This window comes from Ovis canadensis, chromosome 15, assembly GCF_042477335.2.
Source record: "Ovis canadensis isolate MfBH-ARS-UI-01 breed Bighorn chromosome 15, ARS-UI_OviCan_v2, whole genome shotgun sequence".
Classification (NCBI taxonomy): Eukaryota; Metazoa; Chordata; class Mammalia; order Artiodactyla; family Bovidae; genus Ovis; species Ovis canadensis.
In genome coordinates, this window is record NC_091259.1 from 39,574,184 (window position 1) to 39,587,041 (window position 12,858).

The 12,858-nt window shown below is 40.9% G+C and overlaps 1 protein-coding gene across 7 annotated transcripts in view; it reads left to right on the top strand.

Moving 5' to 3' along the window:
* The window catches only part of TBCEL (tubulin folding cofactor E like), a 71,819-nt gene extending 59,180 nt beyond the window's left edge, over nt 1-12,639 (top strand). For all 7 annotated transcript variants that reach the window (XM_069555415.1, XM_069555414.1, XM_069555417.1 and 4 more), the window contains one exon: nt 9,546-12,639. In XM_069555415.1, the coding sequence (XP_069411516.1) occupies nt 9,546-9,864 (319 nt within the window). In that variant the 3' untranslated portion in view covers nt 9,865-12,639. The remainder of the gene's footprint in view (nt 1-9,545) is intronic.
* Nucleotides 12,640-12,858: the final 219 nt, after the last annotated feature.

Sequence of the window (12,858 nt, forward strand, 5' to 3'; positions counted from 1 at the left end):
TGAGTTAGTGTAAATCTAGTCACCTAGGCAGGAGGTGTGTGTGTATGTTCTTAGTCGCTCAGTCGTGTCCGTCTCTTTTTAACTCCATGGACTATAGCCTGCCAGGCTCCTCTGTCTGGAATTTTCCAAGCAAGAATACTGGAGTGGGTTGCCATTTCCTACTCGAGGGGCCTTCCTGACTCAGGGATCAAACCCACATCTCTTATGTCTCTTACATTGGAAGGCAGATTCTTTACCACTGTGCCACCTGGGAAACCCCAAGCAGTAGGTGATTTGATTCAGTTCCTTTTGGAAGAGTTATCTTCTTACTTCCTTTACCTAGGCCCATTGGTCAAAAGAGGTAGCCTGAGGAAGTGGACCTGCAGCAGTCTTTTGCCTCCTTATTTCATGTGCAACCTCACATTACCCTAACTCTGCTGATACTTCAGGCAGTGATCCTGGCTTGAGTTCCTGTACCTCCTGTGGGGTACTTTTCACCACCTTTGCTTGACAGGAACTTAACTCCTGACTGCTACTACCTGCTCTGAACTTGGAGTCCAGTGGTCCTATAGTTTCAGTTGTGTGCTTTGTATTTCTGTTCAGTTTCTGGTCCATGGAGATGTCTCTTATTTTTGAGACTGGGCCATGTGTTCTTGAATTCAACCCTTTCACATTTTACCCATTTTATTCTGCTTTTGGAGCAGAAATATGTTAAAATGTGAATTTATGGAGCCATTTTGTTCAGGGTTTTAATCATATTGATAAGTGTATATCAAATAATTACTTATCTGCTATATAGTATTCTATTATATGACTAGATGTCTGTCCATTTACTAGGCAATGTTGACAGTACTTGAATTTAAGAAATAGTGAATTGAAACAAAATTCTAAGTCTTTATGGAAAACTATATGAAAAATACTAAGTTCAGTTCCAGACACTTTGCTCTGTGTGAATGATGAGAATAAGTAATTCTGGATGTAGGTGAAATACAGAAGCTTGAGGAGGACAAGTGGGAAGCATCTGTGGCTTCATTTAAGTGAAAGAATGAGCTCCATGATGGAACATCATAGACTGAAAAGGGATGAGAATCTGGGAGTGAATTTTGAGTACTACTCAAGTGTAGATGATAAAAGGAAAACCTGTAAAAAGAGACTGTAATGTAATGTAAAAGGAGAAGAGAATTTCTAGAACAGTATTCATTATTGCAGCAAACCATCAAGATGGTGATTAACTGAGAAAGAATGATGGTCTGAGAACATCAGACATGATGGTCTTTCTACCTTTCATTCTTGCATAGCAAACTGGCCCTCAATTCAATTGCTTATCTGTAAAGTATGTAGTAGATGATCTCTGTGATCTTTTCTGCTTCTGAAATGTGATGTTTTATGTGTTTTAAAAGATGTTGGTGACTTTGAGGAAACTGTTTAAGTAGAGTGCAAAATCCCAGCTGTAGACTGCTATGGCAGCTGCCTTGATATGCCATGATATGCAGGCATGTGTGTGTGCTCAGTCGTGTCTGACTCTGTGCGACCCCACGGACTGTAGCCTGCCAGGCTCCTCTGTCCATGGCATTTTTCTAGCAAGAATACCAGAGTGGGTTGCCATTTCTTCTTCCATGCCATGGTATGATACCATGTCAAAAAAAAGAGAAAGCATACCATACAAGAGAGATTAAATGACAGCAATCAGATGTTTGAAATGGATTTTGAATCCTTTGTAATACCTTGGGAAACAAAGTAAACTGTGTGAATAGTTTTCTTCCAGTTACATTTAATGATTTTGTTCAAGAGAAGCATAAGGGATTTTTCATGTTTTGTTTGTTGCATTCCTTAAAGAGAGAGATGTCTGTGTTAGGGATTTCAGTTCAGTTCAGTCATTCAGTCAAGTCCGACTCTTTGTGACCCCATGGACTGCAGCACGCCAGGCTTCCCTGTCCATCACCAACTCCTGGAGCTTGCTCAAACTCATGTCCATCGAGTCGGTGATACCATCCGACCATCTCATCCTTTGTTGTCCCCTTCTCCTCCTGCCTTCCATCTTTCCTAGCATCAGGGTCTCTTCTAAGGAGTCAGTTCTTCGCATCAGATAGCCAAAATATTGGAGTTTCAGCATCAGTCTGTCCAGTGAATATTCAGGACTGATTTCCTTTAGGATGAACTGGTTTGATCTCCTTACAGTCCAAGGGATTTATTTTGAAGTGAAAGTGAAAGTCACTCAGTCGTGTCCAACTCTTTGCAACCCCATGGACTATACAGTCTATGGAATTCTCTAGGCTAGAATACTGGAGTGCATAGGCTTTCCCTTCTCCAGGAGATCTTCCCAACCCAGGGATCAAACCCAGATCTCCTGCATTGCAGGTGGATTTTTTACCAGCTGAGCCACAAGGAAGACCTTATTTTGAAGTAAAACAGCTTTGTTTAGAATAAATACTCTAGTTGATTCAATATGAGTTTGCTTTTGAGACTCAATAGAGTAGGAGAATTGTTAGCTTAACACTGCTGTATAGGCCCCTGTGAGCACACCTCCAGACAGTTTTAAGGGAGAGATGGAACACTTCTGGGATACCCATAATGCCATTGTGGTAATGCACTTGCATTTTATGTAAGACTCATCGTTTTTCTCTAGGATGCTCCTTGAGATTGTGAGCTGCTGCTTTTATGGATTTGGAGACATGAGGTCCAAATGTGGGAGCTTTCTGCCAGCTTAAAACCTTTGCTTCTAGGCCTCCTTTAGTCTTCCGTGTTCCTAAAAATTATATAAAATATTATGTTCATATTGCTTAGGATGGTTTATAAGACTGCAAGGTAACCTTTGTCTCTGTTCGTCTTTGGGAATTAGGTTTTTTCATAAGTTCACCCTCACTAAGATTTATGGTGGAAACCTACAGTCCTTTTCAAGCAGTGTGTCAGGTCTTATTCTAGCTTCGTAGACCAGTGACTGGATTGTAACTGAGGAAATGCTCCTAGCTATCTTAGTAAGAGTGAAAATAGGCAGTAAGGGGAAAGGGACACACCTCTCCCCGCCTGACCATCATGCTACTGAAATACGCTCATGTGTCTGTCCCATTAGGCTGGTGTGCCGTGGACCAGCAGCCTCGTGTATGAAGGCTGGTTTATGTGCGCTGGGAGTGCAGTGCCCACCCCAGCTCCACGAAGCGTGACTTCATTCTCCAGTCCCCCCTTTGTTAGTGCCACCCACAACCCACTTTACAAGTAACTAATTTCTAACTCCTCACCATTCAAAGACTCTTAAAGTTGAAAGAAGCTTTTCTCTCTGTGGGTGTTTTTATTTAATAAGGAGGAGGAAAAAAGCACAATGCCAGTTTGTCTGTGGGTAGTGTTCTTCACAAGGTTGTGGCTAGCATTTGGTTTCCATTTATCATTTTCAGTTACCCATGTGGTCATGCTGGCCTTTATGCTGTGTGTAGTAGATTTTGTTTCTCTTGTGATTGGTCATTTTCTGTTGGAAGGTCATGGGGGAATGGTATTCAGAACTACTGAACACAAACACAGTATATATTACATTTTAGCATTTGCTTATTACAGTATATCCTTGTCAGTAGTATCTTCCAAGGTAGGCTGATAGCATTTTGCCCACTTCAGAAGTAAGGCTTACAAATATTAAATACTTTTTAATAGCCAGATAGCAGTACTGATTGGTAGACTATAAATTGAGATCATTCATTTTGAAGACTACTTAATCATCAGAAATCATACAGCTTTGAAAAGAGAAAAGCCATTTACCTCTTATGGCTATAGCTTTGGGGCTGATGATGCTAAGAAAAGCTCAGATAATACAGAATATGCAGGTATAGTTTAGACATTGTTTAGATGAACTTTTGAATAATGAATAAAATACTAAGCTGGTGGACTAAGAAATTGGTTTCTAAAATTTACTGGGCATTTTGTAAAATCATGATTTTTTCTATCTACTGATTTGCCTTGCTTAACAATAATCCAAAATAAAGATATTTGGGGATAAACATATTATCTTGAAATCATGATTTTCACTTATGTAACTTTTAGGGGTACATATTCTATGTATGTAGTGAGTTATCATGAATCACAACTTTAATATTTTTTCTTTATTTTTATAGCATAAAGAGTCAGTATTTGTTATAGTCTATATCCAGGCTTTCATCCATTTACAAAACTCTGCTGACGTTACCTCAAAATCAATAAATAAAAAGTGGGAAATAGGTGTAGGATGTGGTTATATTGATGACACAAAATAAGTTTGAAAAGTTACATGGGAATGAAATAATGAAGGCACTTTTACAATCAAAGTATTAGTTTTCTATTGCTGCTATAACTAATTGCTATAAACTTAGCGGCTTAAAACAATGTCTGCTTATTATGTTAACGGTTAAGTGTGAGCACAGGATGGCTTAACTGGGTTCTCTGCTTAGGGTCTCACAAGGCCAAAATCAAGGAGTCAGTCAACAGGGTTGTGTCCCTTATTGGAGGTTCTGGAGAAGCGTCTCCTTTCAGGCTTGTTCAGGATGGCCGCTTAATTCTGTCTCTTCTCAAGCTTTCCATGTGCCTCTCTTCATCTTCAAGCCAGCAGTCTCATATCAGGTCCTTCTCATGCTTGGAATCTCCCTCACTTCCTCTTCTATTGTTAGCTGGAGAAGTCTCTCTGCTTTTAGGGGCTCATATGATTAGATTAGGCCCCACCCAGTTAATGGGCTTCCCAGGTGGCACTAGTAGTAAAGAATCCGCCTGCCAATGCATGAGACATAAGAGACGTGGGTTCAGTCCCTGGGTTGGGAAGATTCCCCTGGAGGAAGGCATGGCAACCCACTCCAGTATTCTTGCCTGGGGAATCCCTCGGACAGAGGAGCGTGGTGGACTATGGTCCATAAGGTTGCGAAGAGTCAGACACGACTGAAGCGACCGAGCATGCACATAAGCATCCAGTTAATCTCCCTATTTTAGGATCAGCTATGCCACATAGCATGATATAATCTTGAGAATAACACCAGGGAATGGAGGTGACTGGGGATAGACAAAAGTCTGCCCATCTTAATCATATTGAAGACTTAAGACTTTATTCTCTGCATTGTATGTGATTCTAAGAGAAGAATGTTGTGGTCAACTTTGTGTTTTATAACAATGACTTTGGCTATAATATAGACAAGAGTAATTGGGGAGCCACTCTAAGGTCCTGGGAAACCATTGAAAGGACTATCATTTGAGATTCAGGTAAGAGGAGCCACATGAGCTATTGTAAGAAGAACGGGATTTGATACAAGGAATAAGATGTTATAGAATCTGAAGAAGGGCTGCCTCCCTAGGATTATCTCTAGAGGGGTACTGCAGAACTAGGCTACCAAGGGCACTGCTTCCTCCACTGGCACCAGATAAGGGGAGACTGAGGAAGCTGCTGTCCCTGGGGTAGATCACACTCTCTTAGCTGTGACCTGGAGACCAGCAAGCTGCTGCCAGAGAGTTGACTGCAGGAACATACTATGTGAACCACCATCTGATCATTAGGAAGCCTCTAACCAAGCTGTTCCCACCCACGTCTGCTAGAGCCACTCTCTCTCTCCCTGGGCTGTTGAATGAGATTGATGAAAGTTAAATCTCACCTGAAAAGAAGGGTGGTAAATGTAGTTTTCATCTTTGCAGTATAGAAATGCATTCTAGGATGAGGTTGGAATAAATACTGAGGAGACTCATCCAGCTTATGCATCCAAAGAAAGCTGTGGCAATCTGTATTACTAATGATAGTGTCTTGAATTTACAAGACAAGTGGGCAAAGAGATGCAGATAGACTCATGAAATATTTAGGAATAGAATTAGTATGACACAGCAGTTGATGAGTGGGAGAAGTGGAGAAGAGAGATAGGAAGGAATCCGGACAACTGTTCGGTTTCTGGCTGGGATGATTAGATAGTTTCTGGTGCCATTTACTGAGATAAGAAAGACTAGAAGAGAAGAAGGTTGGGGAGCAACAATGAATTATCTTTGGACCTGTCGAGTTTGAGAAAACTATAAGACCTTAGAGTGTCCTAATTTATAGGTCATTTAATTTGTAGGTAGACTTGACCAGTTGTAACAAATTGGCTAATTTCTGCACATGGGCCATAATTTTGTGTACAAATATGTTTATGCTTGAGATAAATTCAGTTGACTATAATGTCAAGTATAAATAAGTATAGAATTATATAGCTATAATATTAAGTTTTAGTTTTATATTTAAATAGATTCAGGGCTTACCGCTAGTTCTTTAATCTCATTGTTGACTAGTGTTTTTCTTTTTCAGAAAGACTCGAGGGTGCTGTATTCCCTAAGTTTGCTTGTTAAGCTTATTTCTGGGGAGAAAAAAAAACCAACTTGGTGAGGTATAATATTCCTGGGTCATGCTTTCTAATTTATTTGTTTGGTAGGAAATGTGTTATTTTGCTCAGTCTCTTTCACTGGTGCTGAAATCTCGCTTTTCATCCCATTCTGCTGCTTATCCTTTATCTTTGAGCTCCCATTTTATGATATTAATGCACTTATTAATTTCTGCACCTTAGAGTATCTGTGGGGCATTTTCATTTCATTGAGATGTTTTCTTTGAGATCGAGTTCTCCTCTGCCTTTTATTTATGTGTTTCTCTCTTTTATTCCTTGTGCTGTGTGGTATGTGCTTAGTTGCCTCTTTGTCTTATCTTCTTGCTTATGCTTAAAAGTGAGTCCCTCTCTCTGGACCATGTCTTTACTGAAACATGGTCTAAGTAGACTCCTGACCCCTCACCACTGTTTCTTTTTTCCCTCCTGGACAGAGTCTGAGAGTCTGGGGTGTTACAATTCTATCTACTTTCCTGTAGTCTGAAGGGAAAACATCTGTAGAACTGGGTTCAGCTTTTATTTGACCCCTGGGTTCTGCTATCTTTCCCAAGATTTTGTTAAATTATCATAACCTAGTTTTACTTACTTGAAGTTGTAATACGCTAGGAGACTGGGTAACAGAAAGATACCCTTGGACTTTGAGTCATTTTGCCTTTTTAACTTGGAGCCTTGGAAAACTTCAAGTCCTGGTGGTTTTGTGTTTTGTTTCTGTGGATGGTTTTGTTTTGTTTTGTTTCTCCTTGCTGAGATCCTGACATACTGGCAGTGGGGAATAGCACCTTCTGACCCCTGAGGGATGTCCTTAGTCTTCCTCCTAGCTGCGTCCATTCTCCTTTAGCCATTTGCTCTAGATTTAAAAGTGCTGGTCAGTGCACTAAAGGTACTGACCTTGGTAAGGATTTTGTTTCCTTACCTTCTTTCTCCATAATGTCTTCTAGGGGTTGAATTAGGATCCCTGCTTATTAACAAAACCACATCGCACAAAGCTTTTGGTTCCTTTTAAAAGGCTATTTCAGTGAGACTGTTCCCTCTTTTTCTGTATGAGTTGCTGCTGGTAATATTTTACCCTTAAAAAATATTATTTGGGGTCCAAGACCTGGGAGAAATTTCTGTAATGTGTTTCACCATAACACCATCTTTTCAGAGAAGTCCTTCCTAAGTAGATATCAGTCATATATTTTTTAAAGGGTATGTATCTTTTAATAATACAAGTCCTAGACAGCAGGAATGGAGTCTTAATACTTCTTTGTGTATGGACTTAGAATTTACAAGTTCTTCAGTTCAATTCAGTCACTCAGTCGTATCCAACTCTTTGCGACCCCATGAATCACAGCATGCCAGGCCTCCCTGTCCATCACCAACTCCCGGAGTTCACTCACACTCATGTCCATAGAGTCGGTGATGCCATCCAGCCATCTCATCCTCTGTCATCCCCTTCTCCTCCTGCTTCCAATCCCTCCCAGCATCAGGGTCTTTTCCAATGAGTCAGCTCTTCACATGAGGTGGCCAAGTTCTTACTCATCTGTTATTTTGTATGAGCCTCACAACTGTCATATAAGGTAGGAAGAACAGACTTATTATCCCAGTTTTACTAGTGAGGAATCTGAGATACGAAAGGATTGAATGAGTTGGTAAGTCACACAACAAATTACAAGTCAAGACTCTGACATCAGCTCTTCTGACTCCAAGGCCGGTGCTATTTCACCTGGTCCCCCGCTTCATGGCAGTGACTGCCTCCATCCCTAACCAGAGGTCTCACTGCAGCTTCAGTGTTCTACCAGCCTAGTTACAACACTGATTTAACTGAGTTAAAACCAAAGTAGGGTGGAGAAGGTTGGGGAGTAGCAAGCTTATGACCACTGTGTTCTGATCCAGAATTAACCTCAGTATATCTTGGTTATAATAAAGCTAATATCAGATCTTTTTCAGCACTTTCCCCCTCTCTGATTTGTAGAAAACTGCTCAGCTTCCGCAGGGAGATCAAACCTACATTCTCCAAAGCTGGCAGACGAGAGAAGATTTTCCACATGGGAAACTTGTCCTCTTAGGCCCTGGTCCCACCTGCATAATTCACTTTTCTCCTAGTATCTTTGCCTTGATCAGGGAACTTGTATCCCTCAGTTCAGTTCAGTTCAGTTCAGTCGCTCAGTCGTGTCCGACTCTTTGCGACCCCATGAATCACAGCACGCCAGGCCTCTCTGTCCATCACCATCTCCAGGAGTTCACTCAGACTCAACGTCCATTGAGTCCGTGATGCCATCCAGCCATCTCATCCTCAGTCGTCTCCTTCTCCTCCTGCCCCCAATCCCTCCCAGCATCAGGCTCTTTTCCAATGAGTCAACTTTTTGGATGAGGTGGCCAAAGTACTGGAGTTTCAGCTTTAGCATCATTCCTTCCAAAGAAATCCCAGGGTTGATCTCCTTCAGAATGGACTGGTTGGATCTCCTTGCAGTCCAAGGGACTCTCAAGAGTCTTCTCCAACACCACAGTTCGAAAGCATCAATTCTTCGGTGCTCAGCCTTCTTCACAGTCCAACTCTCACATCCATACATGACCACTGGAAGAACCATAGCCTTGACTAGTCGGACCTTATTTACCACTTTTTTACAGGAATATATTCTTGATTCTTCCACAAACTCCTTATATTACAGTCAACTAGGCTAGGCAGGACCATTCAAACAAAGCATCACTGAAAAATCAGTGTTAATAGCTAATATACAACTATTTTTTACAACAGTGTTTTTGTTTGTAAGTTATGGCTTCTCTAGGGTCAGAAACTGCTGGTCTATGTCCATCTTTCTAGCTATTACCAAAAAACATGGGCTTAGATATCTACACACCTTGATGATGATGCCCAAGCAAGTGGGTTCTACACAGTGACTGGATTTCTGTCTGTAACCTTTGTAGTGTCTACCTTTTTAGGTTCTCCTCTCCTCTCTAAGCGTATTCTTCCATAATTATTAGCAGCAGGATGATAGCCATCTTTAGAAGAAACCCCCTCTCTGCAAGGATGGGGTTTTACTGAAATTTCAAGGAGACAACCATATCAGATCACAGATTCCACATAGTCACAGTAGATAGGTAGGCAGGTAAGCAGATATAATATTAGACTAGGATATTAGAAAGATGTTGAGAATAACAGTAGTTTACCTGCAGTTCTGAAGAAGTCAGTAGTTCTTGTGCTGGTGGCTTAGGCTATCACTGTTTTGCTTTTTTTTTCCCTTCTAGGTATCATGAACTCATCACAAAATATGGGAAGTTGGAGCCTTTGGCAGAAGTGGACCTGAGACCCCAGAGCAGTGCGAAAGTAGAAGTCCACTTTAACGACCAGGTGGAAGAGATGAGCATTCGTCTGGACCAAACAGTTGCAGAACTAAAGAAACAATTAAAAACTCTAGTTCAGTTACCCACGAGCAGCATGCTTCTCTACTATTTTGACCATGAAGCGCCCTTTGGCCCAGAGGAAATGAAGTACAGCTCTCGAGCCTTGCATTCTTTTGGCATTAGGGATGGAGACAAAATTTTTGTGGAATCCAAGACAAAATAACCTCTGCCAGCCTTGTGAGAACACACATATTAGGCCTTGCAGGGCATTTGTTCCATGAGGTTTTCTTCAGGAGGGAGAAGGTTGTTTTGTTTAGTTTTGTTTTGTTTAGGTTTGGGGGGGTTTTGTATATTTCCCTCTAAAATGGGTTACGGGGCTGCTTTTGGTACTTTCTACCGCTGATTCCTTCGGCTCTGCCACCAGAATTGGCCACACCCCCAGTCCCTGTGCCCACCCTCATGAGAGATGCCTGGGCAGTGCTGACATCTAGCTGTGCTCAGGGGGATCTGTCTGCCGCTTGGTCGTCATGACCACTTAGGTACACTTGTGATGCTGGTGTGAGCAGTGCGTCCCCCCAGGAGGGCATCTTGCGCTTAAATCAGGAGATAAGGTGTCTTTCCAGGAAGGGCCAGCATGTCTCTCTCAGTTCCTCCACTTTCCCCTCCTTCTCTCCTTTTCTTCTTGTGTTCAGTTTTTCCTTTTGACTTGTGTCTGCACATTTGCCCAATAGTTTTATTCTGTCCATACCTAACTTCTCATTTCTCAACCTGGGTAAGTTTTTTCCTTCATTTCTCCATTTTGAAATAATTTCACATGTTTCAAGCGTTTCTCAACCTGATTCTGATCTCAGGTACTCAGTTGGAACCTTTAGTTCTGTTAGGGTCTGGAAGAAGAGTCCGTGAGGGGACACTGGCTGCTGGAAGCGCAGGCACGAGCAGTCAGCTCTGTGTGTGTGACTTTCCCAGTCTTAATGTTCCTCCCCTAGTAGATCACCCGTTACTGGCATGAAATAGGTCAAATCCCAGAGTGCTTTGCTTTTTGCTTTTTGAATGTATTTTTTTCATATCTATCTTTTTCATTACTTTATTGGGAATGGAGGCCTGACTTTATGAAGAATTCAATAGTGCAGTGGATATACATGCCAGGAGAGCTAAGAGTTACCTAATAAACTCTTGGTAGTATGTGTGAGGGAGTCAACGTAGAGGGGATATGGGAGAAAGTGTATCGTGACTTCCCTGCCTGGCATCATTTGAAGTCTTTGCTCTCGCACCTTGCATTAGAAGAAGTGGGAAATTTTCATCAACGGGATCTTTGATTCCCAGTTCTTCCCTGGGATTTTGTGATGTCATAATTAAACAATTCCTTTTATGTTTCAACTTAGTTGCCCCTACAGGAGAACAGCTCTGACTAATCTCTGAGTAAAGTATAAGTGTCAAAACTTCAGATTTGCCTCCAAGTTATGTTTTTTGCACAATCATATTTAAAGCACTTCTCTTTAAAAGGTAGTCCTTACCTGCTCTGACCTCTTTTGGCTTGTTCTTCTGTTCTCTTGTTAATCAGTGTGGTCTCTTTCTTTGATATATGTTTTTCTGGATCCACCACATTTACCGATGGGAGACTTGAAAAGGACTTAGTGCCACTGGGGCAGAAAGTGTGCACATGAAGTATTTTTCAAAGAATGTAATTGTTATCTGATTGCATTTGACCTTTTGACCTTTGTTACATGATTCCATCGCTTCTACAAAGTCTTAGATTCTCACGAAATGTTTAGATGACTCTTGTAAAACCCTTCTCAGATACAAAGTTGTGTTTATTATTGCTACTTTTTCAGTCATCCTAGGCCACAATAGCAGGTGTTTATTCTCTTTAATGCACTTCAGGTTCAGTATCTGTAAAGCCTTTGACCCAGGCTTGCTGGGTCAAATCTACATTCACCGTAATGTTGAAGGTGGAAACCAAAGGGTTTAGGAAGATGAATGAGGCCAGCTCTCCTGCTGCTGCAAACTTTATCTTTCAAAATCATAAAAATGAACAATGGAGATCCAGGTGGGGTATAGACAAGAATAATTATTTTGCAATCACATTTTCCTGACAGATTTTTGGAGGTGGGAAAAAGTGTGGCAACAGTGTCATGACGATCAACACTGTGGGTGCTTTGTGTACGTGCGTGTGAGTGCGAATGAGTATGAGAGAGGAACTGTAATGAGCCCATCGCTTTTGTCAGCCTGGGAAACAGATGGGCTCTTATTTTTTAAGGTTGTATGACCCACGACTGTCTCACAGCAAAAAGCAGAGCGAACACCTGTGTTACGCTTTAATCATCAGTGAAATAGTAACAATTAATAAGATATTTTATATATGACAAAGTTTTATGAAAATGCTTTTTTACTATTAGAGACTTGTTCCTTCTGCTGTTACAGAACACAGTGCCCATCAGCTGCAGGCGTAATTCTCCAATTACACAGTTGCATGTCAAGGGAACTTCTCATTTAACTCAATGGCCGTGGGTATTTGGGGGACATAGTAATTGATGGTTCTAATAATTGCTAAATGATTTTTGATTGAGACAAGATCTAATGCAATTATCACTCTTTTAGAGTTACAGAACAGAAGTAAATGAGAAAAGCTGTTTGAGCATGCATACATGTAGACTTATTTGGGTAGCCGAGTAAAGATGCTGCTCTTGAAATAAAATTGGTGCTGTGTAGACACTTGTAACCAAAATTATTTTTATAACAGGCCAAAAAGAAGGAGAAGAGAGACCATGGATTTCTGAGTCAACAAGTTATGCATAATTGATTGTAGCTTATCTGTGTTTTAATGTTAACTTCATCCAGATTCAGCGAGAGCATATCATTGACATTTATGAAGCAAAGTTCTGTCATAGCCAGTATTACAGATAATGTTGCTACAGACACAGTGTATAGAACATACCTTTTCTAAAATAGAAATTCTTTTCAGTTATGAAAAAGGTAATAAAAGAAAACCAAGTCAAAACTGAGGCATCCTTTTCATGTGGGCATGGAGCTGCTGAAACCACAGTGGAAATAAATTTTTGAATTTGAATTGTTGAAATATCCCACATTGCGTTAAAAAAAAAAAAGTCCAGAGTCATGTATCTTTTTTTCTTATTGAAAGTTTCTATTGTTTCTGTAACCTATTGCCACAGTGACTGTAAATACCTAAGAAAGCAGATATTATGTAACCCTTGTTCCT